At 48.4% G+C, this 27340-nt stretch overlaps 9 protein-coding genes across 9 annotated transcripts; 4 read left to right on the top strand and 5 right to left on the bottom strand.

Annotated features, from left to right (window-relative positions):
• The first annotated feature begins 1506 nt into the window (after positions 1-1506).
• K444DRAFT_621952 (uncharacterized protein) lies at positions 1507-2253 on the top strand. The gene has a single exon (XM_024882006.1). The coding sequence runs from the start codon at positions 1834-1836 to the stop codon at positions 2182-2184; it is 351 nt and encodes a 116-aa protein (XP_024727487.1). The 5' UTR covers positions 1507-1833; the 3' UTR covers positions 2185-2253.
• A 515-nt stretch (positions 2254-2768) lies between these two features.
• K444DRAFT_621950 (Phospholipase/Carboxylesterase family protein) lies at positions 2769-3838 on the top strand. The gene has a single exon (XM_024882005.1). The coding sequence runs from the start codon at positions 2861-2863 to the stop codon at positions 3644-3646; it is 786 nt and encodes a 261-aa protein (XP_024727486.1). The 5' UTR covers positions 2769-2860; the 3' UTR covers positions 3647-3838.
• Positions 3839-4751: 913 nt separating this feature from the next.
• On the bottom strand, positions 4752-5692 carry K444DRAFT_637935 (NAD(P)-binding protein; the record flags this gene model as incomplete). Its single annotated transcript, XM_024884187.1, has 2 exons — positions 4752-5573; positions 5636-5692. 2 exons carry the CDS (start codon positions 5690-5692, stop codon positions 4752-4754), a joined length of 879 nt encoding a protein of 292 aa, XP_024727485.1.
• Positions 5693-8196: 2504 nt separating this feature from the next.
• K444DRAFT_272433 (uncharacterized protein) lies at positions 8197-9015 on the bottom strand. The gene has a single exon (XM_024871483.1). The coding sequence runs from the start codon at positions 8875-8877 to the stop codon at positions 8398-8400; it is 480 nt and encodes a 159-aa protein (XP_024727484.1). The 5' UTR covers positions 8878-9015; the 3' UTR covers positions 8197-8397.
• A 69-nt stretch (positions 9016-9084) lies between these two features.
• Positions 9085-10886, bottom strand: K444DRAFT_648431 (MFS general substrate transporter; the record flags this gene model as incomplete). Its single annotated transcript, XM_024885465.1, has 5 exons — positions 9085-9575; positions 9623-9756; positions 9805-10640; positions 10690-10761; positions 10806-10886. 5 exons carry the CDS (start codon positions 10884-10886, stop codon positions 9085-9087), a joined length of 1614 nt encoding a protein of 537 aa, XP_024727483.1.
• Positions 10887-11425: 539 nt separating this feature from the next.
• Positions 11426-13245, top strand: K444DRAFT_576182 (serine incorporator). Its single transcript, XM_024877509.1, has 3 exons — positions 11426-11593; positions 11641-11720; positions 11771-13245. Exons 1-3 carry the CDS (start codon positions 11543-11545, stop codon positions 13071-13073), a joined length of 1434 nt encoding a protein of 477 aa, XP_024727482.1. The 5' UTR covers positions 11426-11542; the 3' UTR covers positions 13074-13245.
• Positions 13246-16771: 3526 nt separating this feature from the next.
• K444DRAFT_637931 (uncharacterized protein) lies at positions 16772-17977 on the bottom strand (the record flags this gene model as incomplete). The annotated part of the gene is made up of 1 exon (XM_024884186.1): positions 16772-17977. The coding sequence occupies one exon, from the start codon at positions 17975-17977 to the stop codon at positions 16772-16774; it is 1206 nt and encodes a 401-aa protein (XP_024727481.1).
• Positions 17978-19443: 1466 nt separating this feature from the next.
• On the bottom strand, positions 19444-23247 carry K444DRAFT_272289 (PGAP1-domain-containing protein). The gene is made up of 2 exons (XM_024871482.1): positions 22476-23247; positions 19444-22427 (listed from the first exon to the last, which is right to left on the bottom strand). Exons 1-2 carry the CDS (start codon positions 23109-23111, stop codon positions 19569-19571), a joined length of 3495 nt encoding a protein of 1164 aa, XP_024727480.1. The 5' UTR covers positions 23112-23247; the 3' UTR covers positions 19444-19568.
• A 2638-nt stretch (positions 23248-25885) lies between these two features.
• On the top strand, positions 25886-27023 carry K444DRAFT_648428 (3-ketoacyl-reductase-like protein; the record flags this gene model as incomplete). Its single annotated transcript, XM_024885464.1, has 5 exons — positions 25886-26025; positions 26178-26349; positions 26444-26647; positions 26710-26792; positions 26840-27023. 5 exons carry the CDS (start codon positions 25886-25888, stop codon positions 27021-27023), a joined length of 783 nt encoding a protein of 260 aa, XP_024727479.1.
• Positions 27024-27340: the final 317 nt, after the last annotated feature.

Here is a 27340-nt window from a genome sequence, read left to right as displayed (position 1 = left end):
TTTAATTATGTAGTTAAAAAGTTATTAGCAAATTAGTAAACAGTAGAGATTTTTAAGCGTTCCTCTAGCAAAGGCAAACCACACCGAAAATCGTCCAAAATACGGTTTTCTAGCTTTAATCTACTATCTCCATAGAAATGCATCCGCACCTAATAGAATATTTTTATATATAGAAGTACCTTCTTTTAAATGGGACAAAGTTTAAATTGAAAGGTAGTGGATTAAATGTCGAAAAACCGCATTTTTAAGCGTTTTTGGGCGTTTTTGAGTGGTCGCGGGCGTTGCGAGCGTAAGGACACTAAAAATCAAAGATATCTCGACTTCTTAATATCTTAATATCCACGTATTTATAATTTATAAGACATAAGATATAGCGCAGTTAGAATATGCGCTTTTGCTTTTTAAAGTTAGATTTATATTTAAATAGGTGGTTATTTAGAAATCAAAGTAAGTAAGGGCATGCGCGGAGGATTGGATGTGAACAGCACTAAATTAGCGGATTCACGCTGGGTTTTCACCGCAGAGTAGGGCTGAAGAGATTGTGGGGGTCAGCAGCTCCGCCAGTGGCGAAAGCAGGGGTTCAAAACGGCTAAAAAGAGGTGTGACAGAATGAATTCAATGTTCCGAAAACTCCGCCAGCAAGATTTTACTCTCCCCCATCCCCTAATTAAATGTAACAGTGGGTCCAGAGTAGATACTGTGGCTGCCGTTAAGCAAATAGTACTATTTACATCTAAGCCTTTGCCATGGGTCAACAAGCCTTAGCAAGGTAAATAAAGCCCCTGTCTTTTCCAAAGACCTCACGATGGCCAATGAAACCGAGGTGCTGTTTAATACCGCGCAGTAGCTCTGAGGTAAGGCGGCCGACAGCTGAAAATCTGCCAACGCCACTTCCAGCATCAAGCTCTTCGTGCTTCACCGCTTCGATATCTAGCTACTAAAGTCAAGATGAGGCAGGGTTGCTTTAGATCCCCAAAACTTTGGTGAGGTGAAATCCCCCTTTGTTAGATTCGAAATATTTTCAGGGGGTCTCTGTAATGCTAATCGTTGGCAGCCCCTGAACCACCAGTGCTCAGACGTCGTGAACCAATAATTAATTCTCTGGAAGTGAGCATCCTCATCTCAGTAATGCCCTCACTGGTTATCAATGAATGAAGCTCTCGCTCGACCTGAATCTCGCCTACTCTTATTGGGTGCATGATTACGATTTTACGATCTTGCGAGTTTACGAAGCAAGTGCTACGCAACGCTACGTAACAAAGAGCAGCTCAATACTGTGTCAGCTAAGAAACCCCACAGATTGTAGCCATTGCTCCAAGAATTGCCAGTACTTTATCTATATGAACCAATGAGAATTTCAACATGGAGCTCCAGCTTTCCAGTCCCGGCCGTTCCTAGACCTTGTTAATGATTGCAAGGGTTCGGATTTCAAGGTTCGGGATACACTGGTTTCCCCACATATGCCATTAGTCTTTCGCCACGGCACAGAAGGATATTTAAATGCCTAATTTTTCCTGAGCAGGGTGGCACAATTTGATTCTCTCGTATCCCTTGAAGTTCCTCCGCTTCTCTCTATCAACCTATACCTTCTCCCACAGACACTACTATCCTCAAAATGGCTTCAAGACTCCAACTCCCTCTCCGATTTGCACAATTAGCTTCACCCATGGTGGTTCTAGGCCTCTCAATCTATGGTAGATTTCCCTTCCGTAACCGGTTGTTCGACAAGGGAAATGAGATGAAGAATTCGTTACCTCCCAAACTATCAAATCCTCTGTTCCTTCCTCGACTGAAGTCAACTTCCTGATATCCGCCCCATGATTTTCGACGATCATGACTCTATATATTGAACTTGTCCACAAATTCGCTCCAAACGGCAAGTATCTCGTTCATAAATATCAGTTTCGAATCTTAGAAGCATCCAGGCCTACTTACAACCTATTGAAAACTCATCCACATCTTCCACGCCTGATCTTCAGCACCGAAGGTACACTCTCACTGTTTTATCCGGGAGGATTCATCGCCCTCGCAGTATTCTTGTCCAAGAATCCGGCCTGTATGGGGACCACGTGCATAGCATCTCAAGCAGACGCCGTGTTTGCTACTCTCAGCTACGTGCTATGGGCAGCTTCTGCCACGCTCCATGGGATTGAGATCTCGAACTTTGAAAGAGAGTGGAGCTGACGGATGATATGATGAGAAAATTGTTGTGGAGGTTTGAGGGATTAGCGCATGAATTGGAGTCTGGATTATGGACGGATAGAGAGGAACAGGGGGTTGTGTGATGATAAGTTATCTAAGTGAGCAGATTTTGAATATACGATGACTCAAGGAGCCACCATGAGGGGAATTATTGGACATATCCAACTTAGCTTGGGACGCTGAGAGTATAGTACGGTCTTTTTATGCACGGCGAGCCCCCTTGAAATTGCCCCTAAAATCTCTGGCGAAATCGCTTCCACAAGCGAGAAATAGAAGGGGTCCCAGCAGCCAGCCAACCGCCCAAGCAAAATTTTGGAAATTTTCAAAGGGCTCAGAAAATTCAGAAAATCTGTGGAATGACTAAAGCGAGGTCATAGATCACGAATATTAACTTATTTTCTTCATTTTGGAATGTGGTTGTGGTGTGGTTATAGTAAAACTATTTTTTGGGCGGTTGAGTGATTTGGGCGGTTGGCTGGTGAACCCTTCTGAACCCTGCAGAATTATTGGTCCCCTGAACTCGATGGCTGCCTACAAAGCAACTTCCTACCGAAGCCTAATAAGATCGGTCTTGAGCTCTTGAAATGGATCTATCTTACACATCAATTGACGTCCAACCAAAGGACAGATTTACACCGGCAAAATACCTCTGCACAACATGGAGCTCTCTACCACCATCATTCCACCTTCCGCACCCCATACACACACTTTCGTCTTTCTCCACGGCCGTGGAGACACCGCTCAAAATTTCGCTTCGTCACTGAACTTCTCACAGGACTCCCACAACCGCTCCCTGTTGGAGAGCTTCCCCTCCTTCCGCTGGGTATTCCCTCAAGCAGAGATGCGGCAAACTACGACCCTTGGGGGCCAGAAAACTTCTCAGTGGTTCGACATCTGGAATGTGACTGATTTATCTGATCACGAAGAGCTCCAGGCGATGGGGTTGAGGGAGAGTGTTGCCAGTATTCGGCACATTCTTGCGAAAGAGGCGGCAATGTTGGATGGAAAGTGGGATCGCATTATTCTGGGCGGAATCAGTCAAGGAGCTGCGACTGGTGTTCATACGTTGCTGAATCTGAATGTCCCGCAGAAACTTGGTGCTTTTCTTGGATTCTCATGCAGGATGCCTTTCCCAGGAAGATCACTCGCGCATACTCGTGGGGTGCTCAGTCTCGAGGACGCACCGGATACTGATGAGGCCCTGGGAGACACACCTGTATTACTTCAACATTGCGTCAATGATCCACTTGTTTTGGTAGAATGGGGTCGAATTCTACGAGACACTTTGAAGAGATTTGGAGCGCAAGTTACGTGGGAGGAGTATCCTGACGGTGGACACTGGTTCAATTCGCCAATGGGAATAGACGATGCTGTCGAGTTTCTGAAAAGTCATGTTGCTCAGATCTCGAGTGCTGAAGAAACTATGACAACCCAGACAGACTAGTAACTGACTCAAAGGATCTATCTCAGAAGCGTCATGACAATGTTGGTTCGTTTTGGTGTAGCTCTGTCACTGGGTACGATTGTGCGAACGGCAGAGTGGAAACTAGGTTCCACAATCCCAATAATACTTCAGACTTCTTAACTGTAGGCTTGACAACACTGAATAAGCTAAATCTGCTTTTCTATTCCTGTCTTACAATCCAACCACAAACCATCATATTCCAGATCTCCCTCAAGCCATCTTAATTTCTCAATATCACAATGCCCAAGTGCGGTAACTGACATCTAACCCTCTTTGACATGGACACGGCGAACAATCAGACCGACATGATGGGTGGGTGCAAAACTACAATATTCAACGGTTCAGTTCTTGTGACAGTCATATTCGGATTTCTCTGTTTCTTGCTTTGTACGCAATTGTTCTGGTCCTTTCGCCGGAGACTTCTGCTCTTCGGAGCTGGAAGAAATTGGTGAGGTGCTTGTTAAACTCATAAAGGAGAAAGATCTCCATGAACGACATGAGATATTTCTCAGCACATGTATTGAGCATATGGCACACAATCAAGTGAATACTGAGGAGTTGATGTTTGCTTATTTCGAAGACCAGGAGTAGGCGAAGGAGCTGCTTTACGAGCATTGGTTGAAGTTGAAAGCGAGAAAGGTAGGTGAGAAGGTGCCGGAATCGAAGGATCTATGTTAGGAACCTCTTCCCAATTTTCACACCTGGAAGCGTAACCCACCAGAGTGTAGAAACGCGGTTAGTAAGCAACGGCTTGAAGCACTTCGGCATCGGCGGGTATTGCTGCGCCTGGATATAGATTTTGAAGAAGAAGAAAGGGAAAAATGGAAATTTTAACCAGATTGAAAGCCTCCTTCCCGTAGGCGTCCCAAGAAAATTATAGATGCAGCAGGCGAAATCGAGGCAACAATCACTGTGAGCTTCGAATGATGAAGCAAGGCTAGCTGCAACCGGATGACGCAAGGAGATTGCAAAAGGGTCTAAGAATTAGAAGAGACTCCATTGGAGGTATCCTATGCATGCTCTCCAAGGGCAGTGGTAAACAAGAACGCCATTTCCTGATATCCAGAATTTGTGCCTCCTTAATCTAAGCACCTGCATGCAAAATGTATCCTCCATCAACAGCCACAGTCTGACCGTTCAAGTATTGATTCGTAGCCACGAACAGCACAGCCCCCGCCATATCTTGGTCCTTGCCAGGTCTATGCGCCGGAACTTTCTCGTACTTCTCCTTCTCAATATGGCTCTTCTGATCTGATCCGCTCTCTCCTGCAGTCATCTCCGATGGGAACACTCCTGGTGCGATGCTGTTGACTCTAATCTTGATATTATTGTTCGCGATCTCAGAGGCAAGCATCTTTGTAAGGTGTATGGCAGCAGCTTTGCTAGCGTTGTATCCAAAATGGTGTTGGGATGATTGGATGATGCCTGAGATGGACGAGATGTTGATGACGGTGCCAGAGTAGCCGTATTGGTGCTCAGATGCCTTTTGAAGCATGGGCAAGAAAGCCATAGTCATGAAAAAGAGTTGAGGAACATTGGTCCGGTATGTATTGACCCAGTCATCCATTGTAGAGGATTCGTCATCAAACAAGTTCTTCTTCATCTCCGCAGCTGTCTTCGCCTCCGTTTGTTGTGTGTTCCCTGCAATTCCTGCGTTGTTTATTAGGATGCAAAGGCATTTCTCCCGCGACTCAATCTCCTTGACCAGCTTGGCAATCTCGCTCTTCGATGTGATGTCTGCCGTGATGGGGATAATTTCGCCAGCGATTCCTTGCCCATGGGTCTTGACAACGTTCTGAAGCTTCTCCTCTGTGCGTCCAACGATGTAGACCTTGGTACCGTTGACGGCAAGTGCTTGCGTAGCCATTAGGCCAATGCCACTTCCTCCACCGGTGATAAGAGCAACCTGCAATGGTTAGCATGTTGATCTTACCGCTTAAAGGTGGGATCGAGAAAAAGTAATCTTACCTTGCCCTTGACATTGAATACCTCGCTGAGGAGGAAGTTGTTGTTTGTTTGAGACATGCTTGCGGATGTTGTAGAGAACTGCTCCTGAAATTGTTGGAAGCGGCTGATGGAAGGGTTTGTAAAGGGGAAGCTGCTCATATATGCAGCTGGGTATCTCTTTGGGGATGAGCAAGAGGATATGACAGGCAAGCCACTTCGTGACGTCGCAACTTTCCAAATTGAAGTTCCCCTGACTGTTCGAAGCATTATGAAGCCTTGAAGGTGAATAAAAGAGAAAGCAAGATGCAAAGGACGGACCACTTGGTCCGATTGCTGAGAGGATGCTCCGGATCAATCACGAGCATCCATACTTCACACCATAAAGGCCGAAAGGCACCCCAACTTGGGGGTAGGGACCCTAGGTACCGTCATTATCGGGGTACGTGCAGGATGACATCTGATGGGCTTTGAGTATCGATGACGATCGAGTGGTTGAAAAATTAGAAGACGTCAGATCCTCGGCTGGCGGAAAGTTGATCCGAAATCAGGTGGCGTTGGAGGGTACATAATTCCGACGATCTTCAGCTGTTTTCGCTCTGCCTTCTCGAGCCAGCTTCAACTTCACGACTTCGAAGGTGTGAAAAGAGGAGGGCTCTAGGCAAGCTGCCTCATATGTGACGACTTCAGTTAAGTAGCTGCACGGCATTGTCTTTCTTCATAGTTTTGTTGCGGTCGCCGCATCGCAGTTCATCTCACTCTATCCACCATTTGCTTATGTGCGTATTTGATACTTGATAGTACTCTCTTGCAAATTTCTTGCCCTTGTCTGTGTTATGATTTCAGGCTTGTCTTTCTGCTTTCTTGTGCTGTCACGTGGGGGCAACCTCCCTTCCCAAAACGGGCAGCTCGGTGAGTGTGTTGGTGGCGCTCCGATCGCAGCAGCCACATTTGTCTCAGCCGCAAATATCAAGCAAGCAACGTCAACCTTCGGTCTGGGGGTCAGTTGATGCCGTGGTCTATAAGACTTCTGCGATGTTCTGCATCAGATGGAAGATGGCTGCTTCTTTTCATCCCAACCACCTCAAGATCAATTTCACACCAGACTTGCAAGTAAAATGTCTTCCTCAGCCGCCTCAGCCCTGCCAGCAAGTGCCCAGCATATATGGCGGGTTCATAAGCCACCGTCGACTCGGGGAAGATAAGGGAAGCTTGACCCCAACCATCGACTGAAACTAAAGACAGTGCGTGAGATGAGAGCTTGCTTGAGATGCTCCATGTTACGAATCCCAGTAAGTCATCGGCTGTCACTGCATTGAGTGATATTGACTACTCAAAGTACTCCCAAGATGACATTTGCGTTGTGGTAAGTTAGTCGAGGCCGCTCTGCACGCACATGAGAAGCGGACATTCTCATTTTGTGGATGTGTCAGAACTCGATTGGAAGAATTGAACCTCTTCGAATACTGTAAGACTCTGAGCTGGCTGCTTAAAGTATAGCATCGGGCTGACCACCTATCTATATAAGAGACGGGCAAGTTGGCATTGAGATCCATCACACTCAGCTTCAGCTCGCTGGTCACATGGGACTTATCAAGCATTGTACTTGAGCTTGTCGAATGGCTCAACAATCTACATCTCTCTAACACGAGCAAGGTCAGGCTCTTATCATCTCCCAATTTTCTGGATCTTGTAGAACCTTATGTTGGAGCCCAGATTGGCGTCAGTTTTCAGCGCATGCTATATGCTGAATCTCTCGCCTACACTCAGCCAATTTCAGAGGAAAACTACCATCTCAGTGTTCCAGAGCTGCAACGAATTGGCGCTATTGCCGGCCATACAATTCTTTTATTTCTTGACTGGAGGCATAAGCCTGACTCCCTCAGAGCCTGTTCGAGGGAAACACTCGAAGCCACCTTTCTCCTCCTCGCCGGTACTATCCTTGCTATTAGATACACACACCCATATCTGAATAACGATAATGCAATAGATGGAGTGAGTGTGACCACCATCTTCACAGCGCTACGAGCTCTAACAGATCATCAGGTACATAGCGGCAGCACCGGAGATTCGTCACTGTTTTCGGCAATGCAAGATCACTTATGCCCAAATTTTGGTCCATTTTGTCGTCTTTTTCGGCTCAAGACTTAGCTTACCGATCGCCAACACAACTAGAGGTTCATTTTCCAAAGTGCAGCTAGCAGGTGGCATAAAGAGGGCAATTTCTTGTGGGCCAACGGTGCAGGACATTGTGTGGAAAGGCCCTTTGGTGGCTGATACATTTATGCCTGTTTTTGAGTTTCTAGAAAAGAAGAATTGCAATAAGGAGATTGTTTTATGTGGTATGTGGGAATCGCCACGGCCACGGCCCGAGAGAGGAGCCATGGGCCGATGGTTAATTCAAAGCTTTCTACTAAGTCAAAGGAGAGAGTAGAACCATGGCCCATGGGCCTCTTCTCGCTACCGACCCGGAAAGGGGGAGCGCGGAAGCCAGCACGTGTCCGTGCATTTCATTGCATTGCAATATGAACTACTTCAGCTCTACAAATATCCACTCAAATCCCCACTCAAATCCCTCAATTCAAACTTAACTTTCATCCAACTTCAAACCCAAAACCACCAGCAACCTCCAAGTTTCTCCACGTCAGCAACACAAAAATGACATCTCCAACCCGCCTCTCCCGCCTCCTAACCTTCTTCAACCGACCCGCGTCCTCCACCTCCCTCCCCCCTTTCACCAAAACCGCTTTGAAAATCAAAGCCATCTCTTTAATCGGCGCACTCGTCTACACATTGGCCAAAGCAAGAACCGGAGAACTTCGGGACAAAGACGGACGGCCGAACATGGGGGTGTTTGTGAGGGAGGCGATTGAAGAGGGGAGGGATAGGCTGAGGGGGCGGAGCGAGAGTTGTGAGTATTTATTTCCTAAGTGAGATAAGGGAGTGGGTGCTTGGGGAAGAGGGGCTAACGTGAAGTAGCGATTGAGATGCGAAAACAGGAGAGAAGGGATGCGAGGAAGAAGGTGGAGGAAGAGATGAGAGAGAGAGTTAGGAGGCATGGGAAGAAGGGCGTTGTGCTTTTGAGGTGGGGGTGGCCGAAGAAACCTAAAGATTAGAGGGGGATAGGAGCGACGAGATGTAAGGAAAGGTTTGCCGTCTGTTGATTGGGGTTGGCGTAACGAGTAAAGATGTGTTTTGTGGGGTGCCACCAGATTCTGTATGCTGAAGAGAGTGCTGCGTGAGAACATGCACGTTGCGGAAAGCATCGAGTAGATCCCGAAAACGTGGTATTTTGTAAATCATGGATTCGGGAGAAGCACAGCAACCAGCTGCATCTCATTTTCTAGGATTTGAGTGCCAGAACATCTGCCCGCAAGGAAATATCTAGTCAACGCCTGTGCCAATTCTATACAAGCCCATCTGTTCCATGAAAGTCTCTAGATCGCGCCTTGGTAACTGCTCTCAACGCAAATTTATGCCTCTCGTTCTTCTAGATCTCGTAACCTCTCTTCTTCTGCGCGCAATCGGCGCGTATTCCAGATGCTAAACAAGCTGACGACGAATCCTAATAAGCATGCCACGATTGTGACCAGGTACGCACTTCTGTAGCAGGCCAGCCCTTCTGTACATTCCCGTTCCCCTCCTGGCTTGATAATGCTGTGCTTGTCGTAGACCATGCCGTAAAATAAGTTGAAGATATTCCCGCTGATAACAGGAGACAATGTCATACAACCCCAGTTCGTGCTTAGGCCATGAATTCCAAACGCTTCTGCAACGAGCGAAGGGAAACAACCAAAGAGGAACCCGTAGGCCAGTCCCGTGAGTCCCGAGACGAAGAACAAATAATGCGGATTCTCGACGGAAAGTGCGAAAAGCTGAGCGGCGAGGAATATGAGGGAGGCGAAAGTGAGGCACCATAACCGAGATGCTTTCAAAACTTTGACAAGGAAGTCGGATCCAATACCTGGGCGGATTTAGCTGTGCATGTGTCAAGAAAAAGGGAGTCCGTACCACTACTGAGCCGGCCGAAGAAGCTGCCTACGGAAAGAACGGAAACGTGCATTGCTTGACGCTTCGTGATGAAGTCCTCAGTGACCGAGTCGTCGTAGTGGCGCCATAATGCCATTGCATCGTTGCCAATATTGCTGTATCCCGGGTCAGTACGTCCCAAAACCGGAACTTTAGCTACTCACTTGATGGTCATCAAGCCAATACCAGTCAATATTCCCATGAGAGCGAATAATTGCCAGAATTCAACCAAGGGGAGCATTTTGATCCCTCGAATATCTACACGATGAGCATGATCCTTAACAATGGTCTCTTCAGGTAGGTCGCCAGAACTGGACGATGTGGATTTAGACATCAAGGAGGAGGTTTCGTCTGTGTCAGTGGACGTGACGCCCTCGGGTGCCTCTCCTCCTACATCATAACGATTTAGGGCGTCTCCGTCTTGAGGATGTGTGGCTATGAATAGAGACCTACCTGGTTCTACAACCTCCCGTTGTGTGCGGGCCTTGGCCTCCTCTGATCTTGTCCTGTGGAGACGATTTGAGTCGGCCCTCGCCAGGCCAGACGAACGAGGAAGGCGTGAGTAGTGGGGGTGCGGCAGCACCCTCAGAAAGAAGTATCCAATAAAAACGATGCCAAATGTCCCACATGCGAGCGTTAGAAGGAAGTCTCCAGTCGATCCAGGCATAATGTATCCGGCAAACATTGAAAAGAAGAACGCGCTCAACCCAAATGCTGCCAGGGGGAAACCGGTTGCCGTTCCTCGATGATGGGGCCAGTTCAGGGCCGATGTTTTGATAGAAGCAGCGAAGGCTGCGCAGCCACCAAGACCAGTCATGAACGAGAATAGGCATAGCAACCACATCGGCCCCGAACCTTTATCGTATGCCTGGTGTAACGGAAAATAGCCTGCACCTAGCAGTAGGCAGCCCAGTATCACAGCAGGTCGTGGTCCCTTCGCATCGACCAACATTCCAACGGGTATTCCCATCGAGTACATCCCCAGATTACCGGATAATCCCTATATTAGTTAGGAAAGTTATGTAGTGATGCCTGGCCGGGAAGCTTACTATCAGGTTCTGCTCTGTTGAGGAGAGCTTGAGCTTCTCCGCGAATTGAGGACCCCATGCAGAATAGACATACTACGCTTGTCAGTCTAGCTAGTTGTTGGCAGTAATCAACATACATTGGTCCCGCATGCCAAAGATATACATGTGGCAGCAACACTCGATACAATCCTCGCCCTGTGGAGGGATTTTTCAGACATAATCACAGAGGGCTGGATGGATGTTCGATTGGAGGGGGAGGGTGTCAAGTCTTGATCATTGCGACAAGGATAGATAGGTGGTGAAAATTCAGACAAGCGAATGTCGCAGTCTGGATATCATGAAGACATGGTCTTGAAGTTGAAGTTGAAGATGGGGGAAGATGCAGTGTCACTCGCGAAGAGTGGTGGTGTTCCCAGACCTGCTGAGTGAATGTGGTGTGGATCGTGCACCCTTTTGTTGTGTTGTGTTATCAGTCGGAACATCATCGGCATCACGGCACACCAGCGGCACAGGGGGGTATTTCCGGCACCGGCAGGGACCACTCGCGCTGTTTTAGTGTGATTGCTCCTTGCAGCCAAACTAGCACCGGCCTGTTTTTTTCTGCCACTCCGATACTTCTCAACAGCGTTTAGCTCCATCTACTCACACCGCCCTACATCCGCACCAATCAATGAGCATCATTAACCAAGCCATGCACAAGAACTGGAGCGGTGACATCCGCGCGGCTATCGGAGGTCTCGTGCTGGACAACCTCAAGGCTCTCTCCATCTTGCATGCGCTTTCATTGATCACCACCCTTTTGACTTTAATCAGTGATCAAAGTATCTCTCAAGATATCTTATTGCACAGCGACAACGCCTATCAAGCCGGCACGATGGGCGCTCTTCTTTCTATCCCGTTGCTGGTTGTGCCTAGCATGGGAACCGTATGTCAACACAAGCACCTGATGGAAGGCAGACGCTGACTTCACAGATTTTTACTTTCGCGGCAAGCTGCTGTGGTGCGGCCACTTGTTCTGCAGTCTTCGGTGCCTGTGGAAAGTGCGGAAACAGGTCAGTCAACCCCCATCCTCTCTGCCATTCTCTATTCTGACAGCTCGAAGCGTTGCCACTCGAATTGCCTACGCCCTCATCCTTCTCATCAACTCCATCCTATCATGGGTTATGCTCACACCATGGGCAATCAATAAGCTGCAACATTTGACGTTGGATTACATGACAATCAAGTGTCCAGATGGTCCTTGCCATGGATGGGTTGCAGTGCACCGAATCGGTTTCGCTTTGGGGCTCTTCCATATTATAATGGGTGTGCTCCTTCTCGGCGTTGAGACTTCGAAGAATCCTCGGGCCAATATACAAAACGGGTTTTGGGGACCGAAGATTCTCGCCTGGCTGGCCTTGATCGTTCTGTCGTTCTTCATTCCAGAGTCATTCTTCTTTGTTTGGGGAAAGTACATCTCATTCGCTGGAGCGACTCTCTTCCTTCTCCTTGGCTTGATTCTCTTGGTCGACCTTGCGCACACCTGGGCCGAGTACTGCCTTGCACAAATTGAAGCAACTGACTCCCGCGCTTGGAGAGGCATTCTTATCGGCTCAACCCTTGGCATGTACGCGGTTTCTGTTGCAATGACGATTGTCATGTACATCTTCTTTGCGAAAAGCGGTTGCTCGATGAACCAAACAGCCATCACGCTCAACTTAATCTTCTTCTTGGTTGTCTCTTTCATCTCCGTTCACCCAGCAATCCAGGAATACAACCCGAAAGCTGGTCTCGCCCAATCAGCCATGGTGGCAATCTACTGCACCTACCTTACCATGTCAGCTGTTTCCATGGAGCCGGATGACCGCCAATGCAACCCTCTGATTCGAGCACAAGGCACTCGAACCACTTCAATCGTTATTGGCGCAATTGTCACAATGTTGACAGTCGCCTACACTACAACCAGAGCGGCTACCCAAGGTGTTGCTCTCGGAGGAAAGGGCCACATCAAACTCCCTGATGATGATGAGCACAGTCTCGTCACTCAACAACCAGACAGCCGCCGTGAGATGCGAGCTGCAGCCCTTCGTCAAGCCGTTGATGAAGGAAGTCTCCCTGCCGATGCCCTCTTGGACGACGACGACGACGAAAGTGACGGAGGAAACACTGCCAAGGACGACGAACGTACTTCAACACAATACAACTACGCCCTCTTCCACCTCATTTTCTTCCTGGCCACGACTTGGGTTGCTACGCTTCTTACGATGCAGACCGAGGATGCAACCAACAGCGACGAGTTTGCGCCGGTAGGAAGGACTTATTGGGCAAGTTGGGTCAAGATCATTAGCGCATGGGTTTGCTACGGTATCTACACATGGACCTTGGTTGCGCCGATTGTCTTGCCTGATCGATTCGACTTTTCATAAACGGAGCGAAGGCAAGACTGCTTGTTTTATTAGCTGTTGTATTAGAATTCCTGCATTTGTCTATGCACCACGTTGCGTACTTTTCCGAAGAAATGAATACACTTTGAAGACAGTGCTTGTAGTAGAGAAATCAAAGTCACTAGTGACTGAATGAAACAGCTACCAGTCGAACCAGGTTTAGTGATCCCTCCCCTCCTCATTATTATCATTTTCCTTGCCAAGCCTCCCCCTCGCGCCGCCAAAAACAATGAATGTTTATCCCCTTCCTAGCAACCGATAGCCACTCCATGGTCTCCTCAATCATAATTATTATCTCCTCTATCCACCCTCACGCCAGCCTCTCGGGATTATTCCCAATTTCTTGTTCAGGGATTTGCGGGCTCTATTTCGCTCGCTGCTTGATTCTTGAAATTGATATTTTGACTAGTTCGGACTCCGGAGACCGAGGCACTAAGACGTGCATACTGTGATCTGTAAAGATGCTTAAAGATTCGGGAGGGGTTAAAAGGCATGGAGGATATTAAGTTTTTTGATTTAGGGGTGGCTAGGGCTGGGTATCCGAGAGGCTAATTGAAAAAAGTATATCCTCCTCTCCTTAAGCGAGGTAAAATCTTACAAAAAAAAGTCACAAGTATCTAGCCTAGATAAGAATACACAGCTTAAGCGAGACACCAGAGAACTCTACAAAAAAAAAATTAATCGGAAGTAAGAGTCAAAATGGCAAAACTCACACGAAGCCCCAGGCCGGAGTCGCCGACCACCTGGAGGTTGTGCTACAAACCCTCTCGGTGAGGATTATTCCGATCGATTGCCGTATCATCAAACCGTGGTCCAGCTTTTTAGGGCACTTTTCATCACGGAGAAACTCAAGGTTTTTGTTCGTAGCACCACTTACGGTGTCACCGTACCCACGCCGGGGTCCAATTTGAAGTCCAGTAGGAATCTGGATTGTCTGCGAAGCTGTTAGTGATGCCCAATTTTGGAGGCGAGTGGATGTAACTTACCCCGGGATCGGTGGACAGAAGCAAAAATGCTTATTTTGATATATACAACCCATTCGGACCTTCGCTTGCAATTTCCGACACGTGTTGATGACCGTCATCATCTCGCAAAGGTGAAGCATTTCTAAATGATGCATTGAGAGTCGATGTTCCCCACTTCTTGCCCTCATTCAGGCAGTTCATTCTAATCTACAAGCTCAAGACATCTTCCGCAGTGTCCGCGGTAACCTCACCATATATCAAAACCGATAGTTCCCCAACCCCTATCATTGCTCTCCGCACCCGGCATCCACATCCAAGTACTGAACCGTCTCGAATCCATGCTTCTCGTCAACCGGATACCTGTACGGGCTCGCCTAGAGGAAAATGGGCAGCCCAGCTTCATCAGCTAGGTGATTTCCATACCCAACCAACGCACTCCCCATCCCCTGACCTTGGGAAGAGGGATCTGTGAACGGCGCTTTGCATTGCATATGCCGTTTCCCGCGTGTCAATTTCTCCAACCATCTGTTTGTGTCTGCTTACACGAACAGAGGGAGGCTGGGAGGGAAGTCAAATCCGCCTTTTACCAACTTCTCCTTTTCAGGCTCTGTTTTCTTTACTGTAGCTTTCTCATCTCGCTCCTGGATTTGAGCATCGGTGGGAGTGTTCCATGATGTCCATGAAGAGAGCTTGCCAGTCTCGCTATCAACTGCTTTGATATGCGTCTATGCTGGGTCCCCTTTTTGCCCTTGGAGTATCTCTGTCACGCGCTTCTTGAACTCTTTGGGTTTGAGAAGTAGAGCTTGAATGCATTGTCTGGGAGACATGCTATCACGCGGATGTATGCTAGTCTTGGGATATCCTCGCGAGTTGCAGGAAGAAGCTCAAAAGTTGGCGGATGATCCATGATTTCTTATGGAGGACGAGTATCACTGATGTAGATGTTTGGGATTTGGAATTCGCCGGGGTACTGCAGAGAGGGTCTACCACATTGTACAGAACCACTCTTGGCGTTCTTTCAATAAATAAGAAACAACGTTCTCGGTGAACGCTCAGATTGCTAGTGCTTAGGTGAGCTTGTGGAATCAAAACTGGATTCCCTGATTTCTCAATAGGTGGCATTGGGCAGCCAATCGAGTTCAAGTACCAAGGGATCATCGTATTGAGTGACAGGTCAATGGCTTAAAGTGCCTGGAATAGCCTCAATTTTGCCAGATCAGGTTCGAACTTGCCTCATCTCAGTCAACGGGCTGTTTGCTTTCCCCCCTTTTTCTTATTGTCTTTCCCAGAATCATGCCCTTCCTCCACTCTCCTCAGAAACGTAAATTGGGGCAATTTAAAAAATACTCCGCTCAACGGCCGGATGCCTAGGATGTTTCGTCAACTCGTTTTGAGCCGGTTCCTTGAGGTTCGCCTATCGACGAGTTTCCCGAGAGGAGGTTGAGCAATCTAGACATTATCTGCTGTGTGATTAGGAGAACGCAATGCTTCTCCTGACTCCACAATACGGATATTTGATGGCGGGATGCAATAAAAAAAGCCGGCCGTCAATGAAGTTTGCATCCCTGAGACTCTAGAATTCTCGCTATCCCTTCGTCCGGTGAGACATTGCCACATTTGCGGCCGCACATAAATATCCCTAATTCAGCCGGAACATAATCCGAATTAGGGATATTTATGTGCGGCCGCAAATGTGGCAATGTCTCACCGGACGAAGGGATAGCTCATTCGCTCGATTCTTAAAGACTTAGAATTAGGGAGTGGCCTTGGAGATGTTATATAATCATCTTGGAAAGTTAGAGGGTTTTAGAGGGCGAAAGACTTGCTTTCGAGCTATGCGGAAGCGACAAGAACAACGTTCGCCGCCGAAGGTGAGAACTCTATATTCATTGGAAAGTTGAACATATGCGTACAGGATATGAAGTCTGGGCTGATGAAGTTTAAATTCTCCTTGCATCTAATTTTCCGACACTTGTATCGAAGACTGAACGGAAAGTGGCGCATTTGACTTACATGGGTGCGGTGTTCACAAGTTTTGCTGTCATAACAATTCAGATATACATTCAGAGGAAAAGAGAAAAATGGTGGGTAACATGACATGATTCTCGACGGCTGGTTGTTTGAGTTCAGCTTTGCGCTCGATTCGCGGGCATCTGTAAGGGAATATCCAATGATGGTATTGTCATATGACAATAGCCATTATAATTCGCATCTCAGGCCTCAAGCCGAACTCGTTGGGCAGTAATGGTCTTTGAGGCATCAAGATATGGTAGAGTTGTAACAGAAAGGGGAAGGACCCCTAACTTCGAGGAAGTGTAGTCTCGCTTAAAGTGAGATGTGCAACGAAGAGAAACCTCCCCCTTTCATTGCATTTCACAATTTCTGGCAAGTGCTGAGTTCTTCTTATTTTGGAAGAAATAAAGAGGGGAAGTTCTTCTAAGTTCGAAGTAGCATGTCTCGCTCAAGGCCCGTACACAATGTTCCAGGTTTTCTGGTCATTGTATTGGCAGGTGGCATTTCGGGACCGCTTTCATGGTACACGCCTGATCGACCCTTGCCTGCGCTGAGAAACTTCTCCACTTGTTGAAACGCCCTCGGCATCTCACGCAAAATAGAAAAGAAACATGGTTCGACAAGAGAGAGAAAATAAATTTAGAACTCACATAAATCATATCGTCATACCAAAAACTCCAGTGCCAAATGCAAGTATGCAATTCATTCCCCATCACTAGGAACAACAACCGGTGACCCATCTAACAATTTCTCAAGGCCCCATTTCCTCCTCGATAGAGATGCCGTTCTCAGAATCGTACCATCCTTCAACCCTCCCATCCATCTGCTGCCATCGACAAGGCACTGCCGACAACAATCCATAAACCTTGTCTCCTCTTTATTAGGTGCTTGCCCAAACTCCCCACAATAATAGCAAACCACAAATTCGACGCAATCAACCTTTAACCTCGTTCTCTTCTTCAGCCTCGGCGGTATTCTCCTTCCAGCCAGAAATTGTTCTTTCAAGCCGCAATCAATGCAGTATCTCCCTCTCGCAGCGCTCCCTCCTGGACGAAACTTGCCGTCGCGCATGACATCTACGAATTCGGTTCGGGATCGAAGTCTCAGACAGTCCTTGCAGGACAAGAAGGAGCCTGTGAGGTTGGACCATTGGTGCCGGTCGAATCCATCAGGGCGTGGAGGTCCGATGAGAGCTGAGAAACGTCGGCACGTTGCTCTCAACGAGTATTTATCCAACCACTCGTCTTTCGCCAAATAGTGGATGATGAGAGCTTGGATATACGGATGAAGGTTAATTAGCGTAGGTTTCCGGCCGGGTCTGGAATTCAAAGATCTTCTCGTGAGTTTGAAGCGACCGTCTTCGTGAGCACTGAGGCATTGGGCTGTCTCGGGATGGTATCGAGGGCTGAGAGGTGGTGTTGTAGTTTCTCCGGCATCTGGCGATCGAATTGCTCTGGACGGATAGGACGGGATATTGAGCGCGAGTTTCGGGCGACGAGAAACTCCTGCCAGGGAGCGTAAAGCATGCTTTAGATGTCCTTGGCGAGTTTTACTTTCCGTCGTGCTTCCTGGTGAGTCGGATTCCGGACTGAGAGGAGGCGTCGTGGTATCGCCAGCATCGTAGTCTCGTAGACTCAACACAGCTAGAGGAATATCTAAGCTGAGTTTTGGCAGTCGCCGGGTTATCGTGATGAGAGGCTCTCCTATGGTATAGGGCTTAACATCTCTTTCTTCGAGGGTCGTGGGACCGTCCTTCTTGCTGCCTTGGGTTTGATATAGATCTCTCAAAGAAGGAGAGGGTTGGGTGGTTTGTGCCGTATTGGACTCGTTCGTGATCGGTGATGTTGCTGGCGTAAATATTCGAATATCTAATGAGCAAGTAGGAGAAAGAGTCGGATTTCCTGACATGCCGTAGTCTTGCGGAATAATGATTGTAGACAGATAAAGGAGAAAGTTTTAAGGAGTGATGTGAAGGCGCATTGTGGCTAACTTCCAAAAATAGTACGGGCGTGCCGTGTCGTGTGGTTGCAGATCCCCGCCAATCAGCGTCGTGGTTATTTTAACCTGGGCTGAGACATCAAATGTAGAGCTCGCTCTGGAAGACTTTTCCACTCGGTGTCCAATTCGCGGTATTGAGAAATCAAAGCTTTGCTCAAAAGCAGTTGTTTAGGTCGCAATCCTTGCACCTGGTGATTCTGACTCCTCGAAGTTTCGCAATCAGTCTCACCGTCTCGTTCTTGATGCCAAAGGGGATTACCCGGATCTGGAACAGTCAGCAGCCCTGCAAGTCCAAAATAACATCCTACACCCTACAAACATAGTCGACCTCACCTAGATCTATTGTTGGCCCCCGGGTCCGATTTGTGCCCCCTTGATCAACTAACTCTAAACCAGCTTCGTCCCGAGCCGTGGCCATCCAGGGGCCAAATCTGGGTCCTTGGAGGTGAGGGTGCTGAGAAGACGGGTGCGAGGGATCCGTTCATGGCTCCTGAGGCGATGGCCACCGTTGCGTTGCTGGCTTGCAGAGCAGGAGCGTCTCTGACTCTGAAGAGGAAGCATGTGAGCAAATGACACAAAGGGAAGTGCTTCATAGTAGAAGGAGGTAGTGGGTGTTGTTTTCTGACGTGGTCCGTGCCTTGAACAATAGTTGCGTTACTGCTCAGATGACATGAGTCTGTGTGACGCACCTTCCAACCTTTCAAATTCATTATCCTAAAATCCTTCAGAACAATGACTGGTGTGCTTCACTCGATCCAGAAGCACACGGCTATGGGAATGTTTTCTTATCGATCGTATGTATGAACAACCTTTCTCGATTCTATATTCAAGCAAGGGAGCATTCTCTGCTCTTTCTCTGATCCTACCATTTCCTTTGCTGCTCCGTCTCTCGCAAAGTATCCAGCACGCACGCAATCTAGGAAGCAGCATGCCTGAACTCCAGCCAGCCCAGCCAGGAAAAGCAATGAAACGGAACCAGCCTCCAAGACCTGCCCTTCTTTCCTTTATTCCATCCGTCAATCATGAAGTATACAAAACTCAGCCTCTTTCATCATGTCGAATTAGATCCCGCCTCTTTCCCTCCCACTCACCTCCAAGAGGTATAGACATTAAATATGTCGCCCCGGCAGGCCCTCAAACCTGCCGAGATGATTATGCGATGCTTCTCAACCGCAGAAGTGAGAAGCTACAAACGGCCAGCGCTATGCTAGCCGCAGGTACAATATGCAAGCGTGCAGAACTCAGAGTTTGACAGTCCAAACCCTTATGTACAGCGTGCGGCAAAATACATCTCGATTCCCACACTCATGAAAAGTCTATAGAGCTCTTGCATGACGCAAGAGTGTGAAACCGCGCCTTGAAGGCGAATGCGAACGCCGGTAAATGAAGTATGATGAATGAATTCGACAGAGAATGGAAGTCTAGCGGTGTATTAGAAGATAATGCTGCATCGAATCGTTCAATCGTATATCGGTGGATGCTACAGGATGACGGGTTTTGTTCAAGGTGTCTTCCCTCGTTTCCGTATGTCGGTGCTCTCCCCTTCAAACATCGTGCTAAGGCCAGACAGTGTCCAAGTGGAAGTGGAAGAGTGGATTGCCACTAGCCAAGCTGCCACGAAGTTGACGAGGTAATGGAGCATGTAGGCGTACGTGACTCCATAGACGGCAGCATAGATGGCGATACAGAAGAAGAAGACACTGGTGAAGTGGCGAAGGCGAGATGTCACTCTGGGTACCATTTTGCCACTGGTCAAGGTCTCAACGAGGAGGATAAAAGGCATGATGGAGAGGACATTGTGGTGAGAAGAAAATGGGGTGAGCCAGTGAACGGCCAGATTGTGTACCCAGACGACGAGAATGGGAAGATTAATCGGGAGAATCCATAGCATGAGAATGAGAATCGAGTGGACGTAGTTGTAAAAGTTGTAGTTGGTGTTCGAACGGGCCTCTCTGGCGAATCGAAGAGCGCGTGCACAAGTGGCTATTTGGACAAGACATGCAACCAGGTAGGCGAATTGGTAAGGTATGACAGTCGAAACAAGGAACAAGAGCATTGCGGTAGTCAAGATACGTCGCCGAGGTGTTGATGGTGCAAATGCAGGAGACATTGCTCTTCGCTTGTCCTCATTTCGAAGCCAGGCAGGTTTAACGCTCAAGAACGAGTACAGAATACTGAACAGGTGTGTGATTGCAAGTGCTGCATAATTTACCAGCACACAAGCCCCAACGCAAACCAGTCCAATAAGCGGCACCATGAACCAAAAGAAAGGATCTTGTGAGCCAACCAGGAGATCGTTCTTCGTGAAGTCGATCTGCGTTTCTGTTACGTTGCCACCCCAACCCCAAAACCCAGTAGATGAAGAGTAAGGGGGTACTGCGCTTGCTTGAGCTAATGACACGGACAGGCAAGTCAGAGCACCAAGGACAAGAGGCAAAGATTGTCGTAAGCACATGTCCAAGCTTTCAGAGAAGGACATGAAGATTCCTGTCTCGTCATATACACGAAACTGCTTTCTAAGGACCAAAGCAACAACAAGCAGTGGGAAGGCAGCGAAGACTGTCCTGTACCGCATATACAATTTCCCTAGACTCCCAGGAACATCCACTTTCAGGGATATCTTGACACTGGAGTTGCAGGTAGGGTCGGTCCAGAATTGGAGGCTCAACCCGTCCTGAATACTCTTGTACTTGAGTGCGGGAGGCATGAAGGGTGAGACGCCATGAAGGTTGATGCTCGCTTGCTTGACGTTCACAAAGTACTTCGACTCGTATGGCTCAGAGATATATTGTCGGAGTAAAGGTGTGAATAGTTGTGCATCATCCCCACAGGTTTGGCCACCCATCTCGAGGTTGTACGCTAGCAAGCTCGAGTGCAAAGACGGAATCTTCACTTCCGTAACCATTGGCCGGGTCGGGGGCAGCTTGATCCCCATTCCGAAAGCCAGGAGACGTCGGAGACTCAGGGATCGAACTCGGTGTGACCGCACGTTATCATTGAATTCTGCAATAACCCAGCCAGGGGTAGGATCAACCGCTTTATCGACAATGGCAACAAACTGATGGTCCAGTATATCTTCCAAATCATATTGAAGGTAAGAAAATGGCACAAGTTCTTCTTCTTCATCCAGGTAGAACGGTTTCTTGGTGGTTCTTGTTGAGGCTGGTAGCACAATCACATCCGAAGCAGCGTTCTTGCATGCCAATCTGGTAGACCCTAGACTATCTCCGGATAAGTCCATGCTCATTGAAAACAGTGTTGCTGATTGTCCTGGGTGAAGAGGGAAAACACTGCAGAACAGGACCTCCAACTTCCCCGAGTCGCCTGACTTGTCGAGTTTTTGATCCGTCAAAAGAGTAAACCTTTTCCCGCCGGGTGTTCCTTGTGGTGGAATAGGTAGAAGATGGGCACGAGGCTTGTGATTCTGCCCAAACTTCCTCAGCGTTAGTCTTTCTCCCTGGGCAATGATCGAGTTCGAATTTTCTTCGAGCGTGAGGAGGGTTGTTGGCTCCTTCTCGGAGAGAGTCTTTTCTGCAGTATTTTCCATCCCGGTCAAGTACCACTTCTTGAAGACTCTCATCCGGTCTGCCCTTGGTTTTGTCTGAGCGGGCCTGTTGACATCGATTACGTCGTATAGGGATCGGACAACAACTTTCCGAAATTGGTCACACCAGAGAATGGCCTGGTGGTCCATACCGGTCCAGACGTTTGGCACAGACGAAGTGAAGACTGTGAAGCCATGTGTATCAGGGACCAGTGATTCCAGACTCGCGTAGTCAGAGGGAACCACAGTATCGAGACCCCCTCCTGCTATTGATATCAATGTGACATGCCATAATGGATTGTTGTTCGCCCACTTCTGCGAATATGCCTGCCTCCAATAGTCGTTGATTTGCTTGTATGTTCTGACAATCTCGGCGTCAAAAGAAACCGGTGGTCGTGCATGAGGAGCCGACATGGTAATAATCGTGTTGATCGAGTTCGACTGGTAATTGGGCATTACCAGCATCGTCCTGGCAACTATTCCTCCCATTGAATGCCCCAATATTATTACTGAAGTAGGATCCGGAAGATCAGGGTCTCGTTCAGACCTTCGCGGGTCATGATACAATGACAATATGTACGCAATCGCTTCGTTCAAATATTCTGCCTGGTCTAGCAATGTTTGTCCATGAAAAGCAGTGATATCCTCGTTGAAGTCAACGGTGAAGAAATCTAGATTTCGAGCTCCTGCGGCAATTGCAGCCTGGTCATGCCGCAAAACATCGTGGAAATAAGTCGCCCCCTCCGCGGCGATAGGTCGAACCTGCTTGTAACTGCCAGCATTTCCAGGGATGAAGAGAACAGGAACACCTTTGACCTAGAGGTTTGGTCAGTATTAATACCTCTAACAGTTGCAATTCCATACCTTCGTGTCTTCGTCCACCATCCCCTCCCGGTAGAGATAAACGGAATATTTGCTTGCAAAACGTGTGTGCTCCGTATCAAAGTCAGTGAGCTTCGCAAATGAAGGTCTCATATATGACATGCGACATCCCTTTGTATCCAACTGTCGACTAACAAACGAGTGTAATATGGATGTCAGAGAGAGCATGCCTAACAAGGTAGTAACGAGCGTGAGGGGGGAACAGGACCACGGACTCCGCAGTCTCGATCGGCGAGCATTTGGGCGGGAATCGGGCATCTTATCGGCGGCAATGGCCTCTTTCGAGGGCACACTGATGATATCCAGATCTGCAGGTCGATTCTTTTCTAAGTGGCCATTTCGCGATTCTGTCAATTTCCAGTTGGTATTGCTTGGACGTCGGATTCTGGCGGTCGAGGCCTTCTTGTCGGTGCTTTTCCGGCGGTCGAGCTCGTGCGAGGTGGGTTGCGTCGTCGAAGGTCGTGCGGTCGTCTGAAGATTCCTGGACTCTGTCTTCGATGTCGACTCGTCGGATTTGGAGCTGCCCCCTGCTTCGTTGGAGGATGTGATCACGTCGGCATTCGAATCTGAATCAACGCCTTCTTCCTCTGCGGCGGATCCAGACGATCGCATCCGCATCTAAAAGACTTGCACGACTGTCCTGCTCCGTGGCGACGATGCAATCGCTGTCAGGAAGGCGTTGTTGGAGAGGACAAAAGTTCGCGGGTGAGAGAGAGACTCGCGACGCAGCTTGGAGTTTTCAGCCACCCAAATGTTCTAGCGGGCCGAAGGGAGCAACCATATAATAGAATACCAATGGAACACAAACACCCTCTCTCTTCGCAGGCTGTAACGACCGACAATTCGAACGGCGGCGGCGAGCCTGTCACCAGATTACGCAGCAGTACGGATTCTTGCCAGGCGACTGTCAGTGCAAATGTTTCAAGCAGGCGCAGGTGCAAGCGCACACGCACATGCAGGCTCAGGGAGTCGGGGCAGAATTGAGCGGCAAACACACATATATCAATTACGGATATCTCAGCAAATGAGTGCAACACACAAGTAGCGACAGTGGGTTCGAGCTGGAGAGTGAGAGAGAGGAAAAGAAAAGGAAAGAAAAGAGGAAAGTTTCCCCCGGCGTCGAGATCTCCGCTGTCATAGCAAGAGGCTCGGAGCATCTGTAATAGTGCGGGTGATAATTATACCAGCATGCAGGGGAGAAGCAGCATGTCACTCGGCCACTGAACACAAAGCTCTGGCGAGCTCCAAGACCGATTTGCAGGCGGAATCAGGAAGCGGTCTGGTAGATTGCTGGGTTGTTCCTGACTCGACTTAAGTAAGAGCTGGAGTGTTGCTTTCAATTCGCCCGTCGGCTGTCATTTGCTGTCATTTGCTGTCATTTGCTGGAGAGAGTACTGTACAGAGTGACATGTGGGAACATGAAGTTATGATCAGGGAATTCTGGAGCTTCGAAAGCTGGTGCTGCAAGTGCAGGGAGCTTTCCGTAGTGTGATGTATGTGATGTTGGCGAGAACAAGGCTGGCACCGAGTGGCCAAGCAATGCAGCACAGAGGCTGCCGACCACCGAGATGCATGGGAAACGTTTTGATTCAACGAATCAACGTCATGTTTTGATCCTCTTGAAGCAGTCGCCGGACCCACTAAGACCCTTATCGTCTCAAGGCTCACGTCCAAATGCTTCACTTTCGTCTGTTCAGCATCCACTGTGGAAACAATGGAGAAAGAGGGGCCGGGCGACCGCCTGCTGGTATCAAACTGCTTTTAAGTATTTTCACCACTCTCTGTAGCCGATCTCCATCTGTTCCCCCAAAAAGCTTGTCAACCTGGGAGGCTGGGGAAGGTTCAGGGATGCCAGCATTTTCATTCGGCGTGCTTGGCGCGAGAGGCTTGGTATAAAATTGCTTCATCTAACGACCTAACCTGGAAAAAGACTTCTGTGGCACAAAAAGCGGAAGATACTGCCAGAGCAGTGTTTGTTCCCCGCACTGGCGCCAAATCTAGCTCTCTGGTAAGACTTGTGAAGATGGAACACTTCCAAGAATACCAACTTTGTACTTACGAGATGCTCCATACAGCTGCAGCAGTGCATCCATTGCCCCCATCTTTGTTCCACTCCTTCGTGTTTCCCGAGTCAGGCCACCACCTAGGCCACCACCTGGACATTTATCCGTCGTGAAATCTTCACGAGAGACTTGGCGCTGGGGAGAAATGGCTTTTCGAGAGATGGATGGCCCTTGGCCATCTCATCGCCAATTCGCCATTCATCGCCGAGAAGTGGCGTTTGGCCTGCATGAGGTCTCCTATCATGACGTTGCACTGCCCATGGCGCTCGATTGATTCGTGCGGTTTCACCCAACTGCTTTCTTCGCCTCGATTTACGAAGGATAAACTTTCAATGACACGAGCGGGTGGCTTTTAGATAAGAAGTCATCGAGAACTCATGTGGCCGCGAAATACCCATGGAAGGATGAACAGTTTCTGGGTTTACGACCATGAATACCCTTCTCTCATCCACGGCATAGTGCCAGCTTTTCGCCTTATCTTAAGATCAAGCAGATTTGACACCTTCAACAACCCATTCCACGACTTCTGCGGTGACATGCGACGAAGAACAAAACACGAAGCCGCGTAAGACGTGCGTCGATTGCGCTTGTGGCGTGCTGTCCTGGACGGCGCATCTGCACCAAACCCTTGGCAAAGAAGGCTCACGAGAAACGACGCCCAGCCAAGTTACTTAGCAGCCAAAAGATACCGTTTCCACGATTTCGAGCACGTGGACTTCTTACTTTCTAGTCTCGAACTTTGTTTTATTTGAACAGGACCCAATTGGCCAAAACATCGTTTTTTTCTGATTGGCCTGAGAAAAATCAGGTGGAGATCTGGGGAAATCCCGATAAGATGAGATCTTTCCATTTCTTCAGAGTCCACACTTGAGATTTCACCCTGAGGGTGAGTTGAAGGAGCTAAACTGCCCAGCCTTAGCGACCATGAAGCGCAAGTATCTCTCTACAATTCATAGCAAGGGATGATCTTGAAGAACCTCAAAGACTCGGGTATAAGGATTGCCAACACAAGCACTTACTCTGAACCCCGCATAGGTCACGTGTTACCCCTCATCGGCAACCCCTCTCTCTTGGCTGATCCCGTTATTTATTTCCGAGCATATATCCTTCTTGAACTCATCTTCCAAAGCTTTTTCTTCTTCGCAATACTCGGTAGATGGAAAGCCCCATAATCAGATTCACCCCATTTCGTCGTCAGACACCGAGAGGATATCACCTGATCCTCTCCCTTTTTCCACTTAACCCCGTCGTTCCTTCCTCTTTCTCAGAAGTTTCCACCTTAAAGGACCAATCCACCTCCTAATCTCCAACTCATACAGCATCAGAAAAATGGCCGCTGAACAAAAAGTCCTCGGCACCCGCCTTCAAGGCAAGGTAGCGATCGTCACAGGCGGTGGCTCTGGCTTCGGAGAAGCAATTTGCAAGCGGTTCGCGGAAGAAGGAGCAAAAGTCATTGTTGCAGATATGGAGTAAGTCAAAGTCCCCTTTTCGCCTCCATTTTGCAATTAGACGTTCCGTGACCACCTGAGTGGCTTCGTCCTTTTGATCTCTGGCCTAAACCGGCGCAAAATCCTTTGGAGAACTTTTAACTTCAAGGTATTGATTCTGACACTGTAATTAGTCCGGTTGGAGGAGAGCGAGTTGCAAATACAACCCATCCGCATTCTATGCACTTCATCCAGACAAACGTAGCCAGGGAAGAGGATTGGGAGCAATTGATGGAGAACACGCTGGCGAAGTGGGGACGAGTGGACATCTTAGTCAACAATGCTGGCACAAGCTACAAGAACAAGGTGAATCCCTTACTTGAACTTTTTCATTTCGATTCGTTCATCTTTCGGACAACGAGAAAGCAAAATTCAAAGAGCATTGCTGACAGATTCCCAGCCAACGGTAGAAGTCACCGAAGACGAATTCGACAAAGTCTTCGCCGTGAACGTAAAATCCATCTTCCATTCTGCCCGCCACTTCATCCCAAATCTCATCAATCAAGGAGAAGGTGGCTCAATCATCAACATCGCTTCCATTGGCGCAACCAGACCGAGGCCAGGACTCGTCTGGTACAATGCTAGCAAGGCTGCTGTTACAAATGTATGTTCCCCCCCTTTCCCTCCAGATCAAAGCTCTCAGAACGAGAAACTGACGGAAGACAGGCAACAAAAGGCCTGGCATCCGAATATGGCGAGAAGCAAATCCGTATCAACTCCGTCTGTCCTCTCTTGAGCGGAACTGGCTTGTAGGCCCTCTTTCCACACCTCCTCTCCAGCAATTAACGAATAGCAGATTCGAAGCCTTCGCCGGCGTCCCCCCCACCGAAGAGAACTTCAAGAAATTCCTGTTCAACGTCCCACTCGGACGCTTGACAGATCCCGTTGATGTAGCGAACTACTGTCTGTTTCTGGCCAGTGATGAGGCAAAGTTCATTACCGGTACCTGTTTGGAGGTTGATGGTGGAAGAGGCATCTGAATGATGCGCGGTTATTCTGATGTTATGCATGGAGGAAAATGGGGAGGAAATGGATTCGGAGTTGGGCTGAGCTACTTGCTGAGCTCATAAATGAACACATTTCTCTGTGATTCTGCTTTTTGGATTCCATTTCGCGTTCTTCGTACTATTTCCATTTCCCCACACAGTTCATGCATCCGGCTCTCGCCCCTTGAACAAGAAATAAGCTCCTATCCCACCCCTCGGTATACGTCGATCACTCAAAACTTCCACATAAGCCGCATCTCTGGGTCGTTGGATCGTCCAATGGGTGCTGGGCCCTGAAACGATAGCAGCCC

This window comes from Hyaloscypha bicolor (genome assembly GCF_002865645.1).
Source record: "Hyaloscypha bicolor E unplaced genomic scaffold K444scaffold_183, whole genome shotgun sequence".
NCBI lineage: Eukaryota > Fungi > Ascomycota > Leotiomycetes > Helotiales > Hyaloscyphaceae > Hyaloscypha > Hyaloscypha bicolor.
Note: the sequence above shows the minus strand (reverse complement) of the source record. Positions and strands in the feature narration are given on the sequence as shown.

Coding starts and splice junctions, on each gene's coding strand:
- K444DRAFT_272433 (XM_024871483.1), bottom strand. CDS start 8,877: ATGCTTTCCGCAACGTGCATGTTCTCACGCAGCACTCTCTTCAGCATA.
- K444DRAFT_576182 (XM_024877509.1), top strand. CDS start 11,543: ATGGGCGCTCTTCTTTCTATCCCGTTGCTGGTTGTGCCTAGCATGGGA. Junction 11,594..11,640: donor TTGTGCCTAGCATGGGAACC/GTATGTCAACAC, acceptor CTGACTTCACAG/ATTTTTACTTTCGCGGCAAG. Junction 11,721..11,770: donor TGTGGAAAGTGCGGAAACAG/GTCAGTCAACCC, acceptor GACAGCTCGAAG/CGTTGCCACTCGAATTGCCT.
- K444DRAFT_621950 (XM_024882005.1), top strand. CDS start 2,861: ATGGAGCTCTCTACCACCATCATTCCACCTTCCGCACCCCATACACAC.
- K444DRAFT_621952 (XM_024882006.1), top strand. CDS start 1,834: ATGACTCTATATATTGAACTTGTCCACAAATTCGCTCCAAACGGCAAG.
- K444DRAFT_272289 (XM_024871482.1), bottom strand. CDS start 23,111: ATGCGGATGCGATCGTCTGGATCCGCCGCAGAGGAAGAAGGCGTTGAT. Junction 22,428..22,475: donor TGGTGGACGAAGACACGAAG/GTATGGAATTGC, acceptor CCAAACCTCTAG/GTCAAAGGTGTTCCTGTTCT.